Source organism: Mesoplodon densirostris, chromosome 19 (genome assembly GCF_025265405.1).
Source record: "Mesoplodon densirostris isolate mMesDen1 chromosome 19, mMesDen1 primary haplotype, whole genome shotgun sequence".
NCBI lineage: Eukaryota > Metazoa > Chordata > Mammalia > Artiodactyla > Ziphiidae > Mesoplodon > Mesoplodon densirostris.
In genome coordinates this window covers 44858403-44870703 of record NC_082679.1, presented here as the reverse complement: position 1 = coordinate 44870703, position 12301 = coordinate 44858403, and the positions used below count along the sequence as shown (strand labels likewise).

Genomic DNA, 12301 nt, shown 5'->3' with positions numbered 1-12301 from the left:
TATTGAGATTTTTATGGCTTATGTAGTATGTTGCCTCATTTAGCTTTATTTCAACTACTCATAACATGGATATAAAGGTTCACATGGGGGCCTCCCTGGTGGCGCAGTGGTTGAGAGTCTGCCTGCCGATGCAGGGGATGCGGGTTCATGCCCCTGTCTAGGAGGATCCACATGCTGCGGAGTGGCTGGGCCCGTGAGCCATGGCCGCTGAGCCTGAGCGTCCAGAGCCTGTGCTCCGCAACAGGAGAGGCCACAACAGTGAGAGGCCCGCGTACCGCAAAAAAAAAAAAAAAAAAAAGGTTCACATGGGAAACTACCTTAAATCCCTTTTGGAAGGAGGCAGGGAATAAATTGTAGGCAAATGCTTAAATGTTGTCCATCCATCAACTCTGTTTCCCATTCAGTCGCAATGATTGGTACACGTGATCACTTGGCATGGTCATTACTGGGCATTGGGGAGGCAAAGATCAGCAAAGATCAACAAGACTCAGTAGAGTCCTTTGGGATGCTCCTCACCTAGCTGGGGTGGGGGATGTGGGACTGCAGATGGGCAACTAAGGGGCCACACATATCTGTCTGGGGGAGATGGGGAGGACTTCACAAGCGTGGGATGAGCACCAGAAGACAGTAAAATCTCACCAAACTAGGAAAGGGCATCCCAGACAAACACCTGCAAAGATCTGGGGAGCTTCACTTGAGATTCAAAAAGTATCAGTCAAACTGCAGCATGACTATACTGGCTTCAACAACAACAAGGTTTTCCAGTGGAAACAATGCTCTGGGTCCTTAGGTATATGTCTAAACCAAGTTCAAAACTTTCTGTTCTAGGAGAATTAACAGGCTACCTGAGATCAGGAAATTTCTTCTTACCTGGTCTCAGAATATCATATTCACGTTTTAATTTTGTCTAATAATCACAGAGATTTTTGAGGAATTGCAGCAGTCTCATACCTTCAGCCTCTAAATATCATTTTTTTCTGCTGCTCAGTAACCCAGTGAAGGACAAAGATGCTGCTGAGTCCGGAATGACGGAGCAGCTGGTGACAGATTTTGCTTCAGGAAAAGGGAGTGTTCTCTGACTCTGGGGAGATGGGGGTGGAAAAATGATGGAAAAAGTGTCAAGGGTGTTGAATGCGTTTAACCTTCCTGAAACTGGAATAATTCTCAGTTTAGAGTGCTGGAGAATTAGGTTAGGACTAAGCCCTATGATTATATGCCCATTCAAAATAATACCAGGCAGATGATGACAACATGGTAGGCAGATGCTAGCCTTAAAAGACCCAACTCTTTCCAAACATTTGGGAGTTCAGTATCATCCAGAGTGCTAATTAGGAAGTTCTGTTTCCTAGGCAGGAAGGCTTGTTTCTCTTCTATAATTTTACTTTTCACCCTTTACTGATTGATTCACAGAACCTTGTCTCCTTCAGATTTAGGGAGTGCTTACCATCAATTTCTTAATAATGACAGCCATTCAAATGCTGCTTCTTAATATTTTTTCACGTCTGTGTAAAATCTATATTGTTTATAATTGTTTTTCTTTGAATGGACTTTTTTTACATATATGTATTCTTTTAACAGGGAAGTATTCACACTGTACTATATCACTTGCCATAAGTAGGAGGTAACCTAAAAATGAATGCAGGCAAAACAAAACGATGTCATTACATTCTAGCTAGAGAGTTATCTCATAGTCTCTTGAAAGGGAGATCAGGAAGCATAACAGGAATGTTAAAAGTTAGCAGTATACCGAGATGTCCTTGATGTGTTTGGGAATGGAAGAAGTGGAAAAGGAATAATAGGATCAGTAATTAGGATAATGTCATTCAAAAAACCCACCCACACAAAATTACCCATAAACCACCTTAAGTCAGTGTATGGGCCACTGCTGGTAAGGGTCCCAGACTTTGAGAAATGTTACATGGTCAGAAACTTTAAAAATGAGACTATCAATATGATTAAGCCAGAAGTGTGTATGTGTGGAGGGAGCAGTCATCTAACAAGACATTGCTTTTTTCTTTGCCTGAAATTCATTGACTATTTTTATTACCAAGATTATTAGTACTTTTCAGAATGGGCTATAACATTTATTTTTGTAATGTCTTAATTCCTTTCCTTAAATGATTTTAGTGACTGAATTGGGCAGCCTTAGTGTGTTCATGGAATGTGGTTCACTTTCAATGATGTGGTCCTTCTGTGTCTGTCATGCTCCTAGAATTACCCATTAAGCACATTCCAAGTTTCAGCAATTGATTTGTCTGATTTTCTAACCAAATGGCTCAGGTAATTGGATATTGAATAAACACTGATTTTCTTCTCTCTTTGAACAACTATTCATGGTGCCCTATAAAACAATCAGGTTTTTCTTTTCCATTATTCTTTCAAGGAATTGGTTGTCAATCTTCTCTTCTTTCTTGCCAGCCTGTAGATTTTGAAACCAAAAGAGCATACAGCTTGAAGGTAGAGGCAGCCAACGTGCACATCGACCCAAAGTTCATCAGCAACGGGCCTTTCAAAGACACCGTGACAGTCAAGATTGCAGTGGAAGATGCTGATGAGCCCCCCATGTTCTTGGCCCCGAGTTATATCCATGAAGTCCAAGAAAATGCAGCTGCTGGCACTGTGGTGGGGAGAGTGCATGCCAAAGACCCTGATGCTGCCAATAGCCCGATAAGGTACAGAGAAATTTATTTTTAAAGCCTGGATGGGGAATTCCAGAGGCAAGAGGTTTTAGGAAATCCCTATAGGAACCAGGTCCTTCAGTCTCAAAAAGGGACCAAGATATCATTCAATGTAAACAAGATGAAGACTTAGAAGACATGAGTTCTACTCCACCTCTGCACCAACTCTTTGGATAGACTTGTTCAAGCTCCAGAATTTCTGGAGCAGATTTCCCAATGTATACTAGGTGATGTAACCCTAAGCTTTGCCTATCTCAGAGAACTGTGGTGAAGTATAAATAACGATTGTGAAATAATAACAGTAATTCTAATTTATTGAACACTTTCCTATGCTCCAGTTACTGTACTAGGGGTGTCGGATATATAATCCAATTTATCCCCTCAACATTATTTTCTAGGAATTATTATCTCTTAAATTAGGAGGAAATTGGGGCTCTGCAGGGCAAAGTGACTTAACCAAAGCGACACAGACAATGAACATGAGGCTCAGAAGGCAAGCTCTGTCTATCTATCTAACTGCTGAGCACTTTGAAGAGATAACAAAGTGCCCCTCAAATTTAGGATGCTTTTATTATCACAAATATACTTTTGTGACTTAGACAAGAAAGCTAGAAAAGCTATTCAGAACCCTGCCTCCCCCGCTCCCCAACCTGAGCTAATGACCAATGAGATTGATGACGAAGATGAGAGGGTGATGAGAAAGAGGCTGAGAAGGAGGCTTGAGTCACAGATTCAAGGCATGTCCATATAGGCCAGAAATGTAAAGTTGGCCGAAACCTGCCCTATCCTGGATTCTAGCAGGTGTTTATTTTTCCATGGCCACTCCCCTAATTCCCTTCTTGCCTAGATTCCTTCCTCTGCCTCCTCATGGTCCCCCTGCCCCCGATCTCCCACCTACCTTTCCATCATCCTGTAGCCAGACTGATTGTTTTAAAATGCACATCTAAACATCACATCATACTTCAGTTAAACAGCAACAACGACAAAAAAAATCATGGATCAAATTGTTTCCCATTGTCCCCTACTCCAAAATAGTCTCAATTCTCTTACTTGGCTTAAGGCTCTTCTTCGATCCCCTCCCCCGCAATTCCTGCTGTGTCCTGCTGGTCTCTCCTGCTTTCTGTCTTACTCTCCCTTCTCATCAGACTCTCAGTTGCAGCTAGACTGGGCTACTTCCTGTCCTCTTCTAATTCCTGACCTTCGTGTGTTCTTCCTTCTGGTTGGAGATCTCACTCTCATCCTTTCCAACTTGCTACATGGTACTCATTTTTCCCACCTCCACTTAGGTGTCACTTCCTCTAGGAATTCTTCCAGGGCACCCTAAGATGGATCAAATGCAGCTTCCACCTCACAGCTCTCACCATACATCACAATGACAGCTTACACTGTGTTGTCCCTGGTACAGTCAAAGAGGGCCAGGGGTGTGTCTGTCTAGGTCAGGGATTAATAAGCTACAGCCCACAGAACAAATCCAGCCTCCATCTACATTTTAAGGAATCTCTATACTGCTTTCCATAATGGCTGCATCCTGAACAGGTATCTGCATTCTCGTGTTCAATGCAGCATTATTCACAATAGCCAAGATATGGAAACAATCTAAATGTTCGTCAACAGATAAATGGATTAAGAAATAGTGAGATATATATATATATATATATATACATATATACATATATACACACATATATATATGTGTGTATTATATATATAAAACAGACTATTATTTAGCCTGAAAAAAGAAAATCCTACCATTGGTGATAACATATGTGAATTTGGAGGATACTGTGCTAAATGAAATAAGCCAGACTCAGAAAGACAAATATAGCATATCACTCATATGTGGAATCTAAAAAAGTCTGACTTACAGAAACAGAGAGTAGAACACTGGTTGCCAGGGGCTAGGGAGTGGGGAAAATGAGGAGATGTTGGTCAGCATGGTAACTATAGTTAATAATAATGTATTGTAGACTTGAAATTTGCAAAGAGAGTAGATCTTAAGTGTTCTCACCACACACACACACACACACATACAGGAAATGGTTTGCTGTGTGAGGCAGTGGCTATGTTAATTAGCTTGATTGCGGTAATCATTACACAAAGTATACTTATATTAAAACATCACGTTGTTCACATTAAATACAGACTTTTTTATTGTCAATCATATTTCAATAAAGCTGGGAAGAAAAGTAAATAGATCCGAGTATGAAAAATAATTGCCACGGACAATGGAGTTTTTCTATTTATACCAAAGAAAATGCTGACAGAGCAGAAGGAAGTCCCAAATGTAAATGCTGTTCAGTTGCCTTTAAGTCTATGAACATTGCCCCTTTGGGGAGAAAGGAAGGAAATTACCCTTTTTTGAGCATCTTCTTGGCCCCAGAAAACCCCGCACTAAGTTATTTAAGTTAATCCTCAGACACCCTTGAGGCTGTGATCACTTTAGGGTCCAATAGATGGAAATACTGAGGCTCAAAGAGATGATGTGAATTACCCAAAGTCACATGACCAGTCAGTATTGGAGACTGGATTTTAGTCAAGAGCTGCCTTGAGTCCACTATGAGCAGTTTACTCTCGCTGGGCAGCCACTGATGGAAAGATTTCCCAGGAAGGTTTGAGTACTGTGCTCTCTGTGCAAGAAGATACATCAGGTAACGGCTGAGGAGCTTGGTAACACCTTTAAACTACTCAAAAATGTTCATGGTGTGAATTTAGCCTAGAATATCAAGGTGCATTAGCAGCTTTTTAGAAGAGTGATGATGTAAAAACACATGGAACAGCTGCTCATTACCTTGGCACCTCACTATCTCCAAGGATCCACATCTGTGATTGGTTATTTGGGTCGTATTTTCAGTGGAAGCTATTCTGTGCATGGAGCCATTTTTCATGTCTATAATTATCCAGAGATGCTCACTATGGCCCTTGAACCAACTCCCCTCACCCACTCAGGTCCTCATTCTTAGAATTGCCAAACAATTCATAGAATAACATTTAAAGGTTTTTATTCAGTGGGTCTCCTAGCCAGACTACCTACTTTCCTGAGTGCTTGTCTTCACCTTGAAGGACATTTGTGTCCTTAAACATATGGGTAGGAGGGCCTTATAGTGTCAGCCAAACTCTTAGCTGCTTTGAAATGTTTGCAGCTTTCTTCTCAGACTCTAGCATTAGAGACCTTTTCGTTTACCACTGCCTTCCTGAAATATTCTTTCCTCTTAGCTTCATTGGCAGTAACCTCTTCATGCCTCAGACATACCTGGTGTCTTCACTAGTCTGAGATCCCAGTCCAGGCACTGGGGGATCCCTGACACTCAGCCTTTCACTTCAGACTTTCTCTCTCTCTGTGTCCACTTATCTATAGAGTTTCCGTCCATGCTACTAATTGAATTGAGTTAATGCTCTAAATTTTCTGCCTCTAGGCTGATCTTTCTCCCCGATTCTAATTCTGTACTTGTTCTGCTGTCTGCTCTGCATTTTTACCCACTTCCTTTTTCCTTCACTGGCTCATTCATTAAAAACATATTTTTGAGCCTATACTTCTTGTGACATACTTAAAAAAAAAAAAAAGACCGACTATACCCCTGACTCTGTGAAACCTCTGATAAAGTTGAATCTTGCTCTCCTGGTGTGGCAACATAGCCCTAGTGGAAATTCAACCTCTCCTTCCTGGTAAGTTGACTTTGTATTTCCCAATGTCTCCCTCTCTGTGACACTCAGGCTAGAAACTCTCAAGGACTCTCCCAGCTTCCCACAGATCTCCAAATATCAACTGAGTCCTACTGGTTCTGTCTTTATCACATAGTCTTCCATTCCCTCTGTCGCTTCTATACCTCACTCTCTTATCACCTCACTCCTTAAAAACTATCCGTACATCACCCCCTTAAGTTTCCTCTGTTCCTTCCTCCACTCTCACTAGCTCAGACCACTTTGCCCACCCTATCTTATTCATCACCCTGATAGTCTGAATTCATTTATTTGTTCCTCTGATCAAAAGCCTTTCATGATTTTTCACTGGCTATAGTATGAAAGTCATACTCTGTAGACTGACATCTGATCTATCCACGGTGTGTAATAGCAGCGAGAACCACAAAAATCAGAGCAGCTGTATTTGTTGTTCTGTTTACTATGTGTGAGGCACTAGGTTATGCATCTTCAACATCTATCATTTTATGTAATTCTCACAGATAACCTAAAAGTTAGGTTACTATTAATATTCTAGTTTAAGTGATAAGTAAGCTGAAATTCAAAGAACTTAAGTGGCTTTTCCAGTATCACTCAGAGTATATGTAGCCAAGCATGAACTTGTACCTAGGGCTTTAAAAACCAAAATCCATGCGCTTCACTTCTATAGAATAATACTTGTTAATTATCTTTCTTCCTGTGAGCCTGTCTGGTCATGTCAACTAGACAGTAAACTCCCTAGTGGCAGGGAAAAAATATTCTATTATTTTCTCTTTATTTTCACATAGAGCTCTGCTGAGGGTTTAGTCACTGAGCCTCTACTGACATTTATGAGGTGTGGGATAGTTGATCTTCTTTCCTCACTGGGAAGGGGACTCATCATTCCATTCTCATAGGGAGCTGTGAAGTCAATGGTATCATGGATGAGCTCATGTTTTCTATATTGCAAAGTGCTCCTCTGCACTAAATTCCTCTCCCTTGGAAAGAACATGATCTAGAACTGGAAGATCCAGGTTCTAATATTGGCTCCCCCAGAAGCGAGATAATAGACCATTTGCAAATCCCACCATTTGTAAATTGAAGAGATTAAACTCTGTGACATCCATGGTCTTTGCTAATATTCTCTAATATTCTTTGGTTTTATGGCCCTCAATGAATGCCTTCAGACACATGTACAGTTGGCTTTCTGTATCCATGCATTCTGCATTGATGGGTTCCATGTCGATGGATTCAACCAACCACAGGTCCAAAATATTGGGGGAAAAAAAGTCCAGAAAGTTCCAAAAAGCAAAACTTCAATTTGTGGCACACCAGCAACTATTTACATGGCATTTTACATTGCATTAAGTATTTTAGTAATCTATAGATGATTTAAAGTGTACAGGAGGGGGCTTCCCTGGTGGTGCAGTGGTGGAGAGTCCGCCTGCTAATGCACGGGACACGGGTTCGTGCCCCGGTCCAGGAGGATCCCACATGCCACGGAGCGGCTAGGCCCGTGAGCCATGGCCGCTGAGCCTGCGCGTCTGGAGCCTGTGCTCTGCAAAGAGAGAGGCCACAACAGTGAGAGGCCCACGTACCACAAAAAAATAATAGTAATAAAAAAAATAAAGTGTACAGGAGTATATGTGTAGTTATATGCAAATATTATGCCATTTTATATGAGACTTGAGTATCCATGGGTTTTGGTATCCTCAGGTGGCTTGGATCCAATCCCCCATGGATGCCATGGGACAACTGTCAACACTTACTAAAGCCAGGTCTCCAGAACTTTATCCTGGGCAAGTTATTTTACCTTACTACACCACTCCTCTTGACCCATCTTCTACTTCACCTTGCCCCATAATATTCTGGAAATTATTTTGTCTTTTGTTAGAAAAAAGCAAATTTTCTAGTGGACAGGAGTAGCTGAAACCTTCCAACTATGCTGTTAGGCTCAGCCTGGGGTCATTAAAGTGTGGGGAGAATGCTCTACAAATGAATGGCCAAGCCCTCTTTGCATATATCACAATGGAATTCAGAACCAAGGTACCTGAGAACCCCTAAAACCAAATAAATTGAATAAATTTACTCAAAATATATCTAGCATTTTCCTTTAAGTAAGGAGAAAACTGATTTTTTAGTACTGTAAATGATCTTTGATGATAACTTAAGACTATTTAATATTTCATATGCAAAAATCTGGCAAATGTTCCATACACTTGTGACTTTCTGAGTAGTTTAGAAGCAAGGCAAACCCACTTCCCAAATGCAGGTTCATAAATATTCAGATGGTGGGTGATTATAGTAAATATGAAGAAATATGCAGCATGTTATTCCATTTCTCAATCAGATATGCAACATATTATTCCATTTCTCAATCAAATATGCTAAACAGCTCTTTCATTCATTGTCCTGAATAAAGAATTCCAATGTGGCAAAATGATTTCTATAAAAGATTCATGTACGAAGTTTGAAAAGTAAATTTGATTAAAAAGAAAACCTAGCTCAAGCAATTCATTGAAAAAGTTGCTTTAAATATATCATGGAGAAAATATTCAAATATTAAGCTGCTTGGAATGTCTTGGTCTAATTGACTCATTTGCATTCTGCTTAGGTATTCAATCGATCGTCACACTGACCTGGACAGGTTTTTCACTATTAATCCAGAGGATGGTTTTATTAAAACTACAAAACCTTTGGATAGAGAAGAAACTGCCTGGCTCAACATATCAGTTTTTGCAGCAGAAATCCGTAAGTATTATACTAAGGGTTTTGATTCTACTTTACCAAATATTATTCCTGAGACTTTCTATATATTCTGGAAAATAACAGACAGCTGAGATAGAACAAATTTTTTTTTAGTCTTAAACATATTTTTCAATCTTTAAAATTTATTTTTGGTCGTCTATCTCGGGAGACATATAAGCAAATAGAGATGTTTTCATTTTCTTTGGCAGAACTGGGTACAGACTTGGCACATGAGCTGATAGCCTGTAGCAGCTTGAAACTCTTAACCACGGCTGAAAGATTCCCCACTTTATCCTCAGTTTTGTTTAAACCCAGAGCAGCAGAATCCTTAGAGCCAAGATTGTGGGTTCTTTTTTACCTGTAGACCGGTGGTTTGCAAACTTGATCATGCAATGGATTATCATGAAAGGCTTGTTGTAACAAAGATTTCCAGATCCCACCCTCAGAGCCTCTAACTCAGGTCTTGGGTTGGGTTTGAGAATTTTCACTTCCAACGAATTCCCAAATTATTTGATGCTCCTCTGGGGATCCCACTTTGAGAACTGCTGTTGTAGACTACACTCTGAGGGGGCCAGTCTCCATTATAAGCATTTAGAATTAAACCTCAACAGAAAGGGAAAAGTGGTTTATTTCTTACTTGTCTAATGTTGACCTTTATTCTAGGACATCCCCCTCACATTGGATTTGGCATACTTTGGATTTTAGGTGATTTTTGTGCCAACAGTGCCTTTCCCTGCAGGGCCTGAATGAGTGGCTGGAGCTCACTTTTTCCCAAGAGTAACCTTGGACCAACATGGATTCCTCCCTTGAACATGTTTACTGTCTCAATTCTCTCCTTTCAGACAACCGGCATCAGGAAGCCAAAGTCCCTGTGGCCATTAGGGTCCTTGACGTCAACGACAATGCTCCCAAGTTTGCTGCCCCTTATGAAGGCTTCATCTGTGAGAGTGACCAGACCAAGCCACTTTCTAACCAGGTAACGCTGCTCTGCCTTGGCTATGAATAGCATTTAGAAACAGAGTTTGGTTTTGAGAGCATCACCTGGAGATACTTCCCACTGCCCAAGAAGGCTTCAGAGCCCTGGTTTAGCTCTGGAGCTATGTTCTCTAATTAAAATCAGGCTTCTCAGCCAGCCAGGAATTTTTGAATGAATGATGTGCCAATGTCAGCATGATTTATTTATGGGCCACCTTTCTCTTTCAGCCAATTGTTACAATTAGTGCAGATGACAAGGATGACACAGCCAATGGACCAAGATTTATCTTCAGTCTACCCCCTGAAATCATTCACAATCCAAATTTCACAGTCAGAGACAACAGAGGTTCGTACCAAGGTTCCTGTGCATTCAGAGAAGTAGAAATGGAAAATAAATGGCTTTTACATTGCAGAGCACAAGTATTTCCCCCAATCTTAATAATGCCTTTCTGTTGAAGAACAAACAAAAAATAATAATGCCGCCTTTATTTTGAGATATGGGCTCTCTTGGTGCATAGGAATAAGTGAATCTTATTTTATTTTACGTTTTTTGTTGTTGTTGGCTTTGATATTCACGAAGCAATGCAAAAACCAAGTGGGGAGGCTTACAGGGTCAATACGCAAACAACTTCATTTATCTTTTTTTTAAGAGGTTGATACATCCTTAGGGGGAAGCATGGCTTTATGAATATTGATATTAAGTAAAGCATTAAAAGAGATTAGTTCAACCTTGTAAAGTAATGTAATCTTTCAGCTGTCCTTCCCTTTCCAGCATAGTTTTAATGCAATGTGGTTGGGTACAGAGCTTGATACCTAAAGGTAGTTATGGAATTACTGCCTGAAGCGCATGAATAAAGCATTGTTTCTCCACTGTAAACATGCAAACTTTGATGCGATTTCTATTTCTCATTTCATTAGTCAAGGAGGTTCTAGACTTGGAATTATTCGAAGTAGTTGTTTATTGTTGTTGTTGTTGTATAGGCCCAAACTGATGCAGTCCCTTGACAAAGCGTATAGCAGAGCCAAGATCAAAATATAAATTTCTTGACTCCTGGCAAGACTATTTTGGCCTACACCTGTTCCTATAAGCCTGTGACAATGCAGGTCTGTAAAAACAGGAAGACAAATGCCATGGTTTGACATAGGAATAAAATGTGGTCCTTCTGAACACATGTTTTCATTAGACACATGCTAGCTATGTACGAGATTATAGATACATTGCTTTCCTGATGACTGAGATCGGGTTTATAGGATCTTAAATTAATCTAATAAGTAATGTTACTTAATCTAATAAGTAAAATTACTAATCTAATAAGTAATGTTATCTATGTTACACATACCAGTAACTATGTTCTAAACACCGTGCCAAGATCCTTCCCATACTTTATTTAATTTTCTCAACAGCATCATAGGTAAGGATTATTATTATCATTCCCATTTTGAAGATGAGGAAAATGAGGGACAGGCCATTAAGTAAATCAGCCATGTGGGAGTGAGACCTAGATTTTAAACCTGGACATTCAGAGGCTAGAGGCTGCATCCTAAACCACTGTGCCCCATGCTCCTTGGATTTGGGGGGATATGACCTGGCATACTTTATTATTATTTCTTGGACTGATTTGAGCTTTTCATTATGATCCTTGTATCTGTGTGTTCATATAATCCCCAATTTACATTTGAGGTCTAATTGCTGGATGTATTCCTGGCAATATCCCTGTTTATCGCTGGACACCTCCTGAAACAGCTGGTGTTTCTAGGCTTTTCTTTGCCAACTTTGCCTCCATCACCTACCTTGTCTTCTTTTTATATGTGCAATAATATTTAGTTGCTGTTTACCCTCTGAAAACATTATACTAAGACCTATTGTTCTCTAGGGACTTATAAATATTTCACTTTGTCACAGTACTTCGGGAACACCATCTATATTTTCAAGGAGATTATATTACCATGGAGAAACCAACCTACTGCACAATTTGTTTCCCCTGCCCTTTCCTATAAGAAACTAATCTTTTGTGGAGCTACCACTTTTGCAGGGAACTGCTACTTTTTAAGAAAAATGACTTTATTAACTATGGCAGTTAACAGTTAATGAAATTAACAGTTAATGAATTAACAGTTAATGAAAACTCCCATGTTTAGAGCTATTACAGAACTTTAAAGCAAATACAGTCCTATAATCATCATTTAATAGAGTTTCTTTCTACCAGATCCTAAAAGTAATTACATATTGAAGTGATCCAAAAAGA

At 40.0% G+C, this 12301-nt stretch overlaps 1 protein-coding gene across 2 annotated transcripts in view; it reads left to right on the top strand.

Annotated features, from left to right (window-relative positions):
* The window catches only part of CDH11 (cadherin 11), a 152856-nt gene that overhangs the window by 123446 nt on the left and 17109 nt on the right, over positions 1 to 12301 (top strand). For both annotated transcript variants that reach the window (XM_060084423.1, XM_060084424.1), the window contains 4 exons: positions 2419 to 2672; positions 8947 to 9083; positions 9923 to 10056; positions 10284 to 10401. In XM_060084423.1, coding sequence (XP_059940406.1) covers positions 2419 to 2672; positions 8947 to 9083; positions 9923 to 10056; positions 10284 to 10401 — 643 coding nt within the window. The remainder of the gene's footprint in view (positions 1 to 2418; positions 2673 to 8946; positions 9084 to 9922; positions 10057 to 10283; positions 10402 to 12301) is intronic.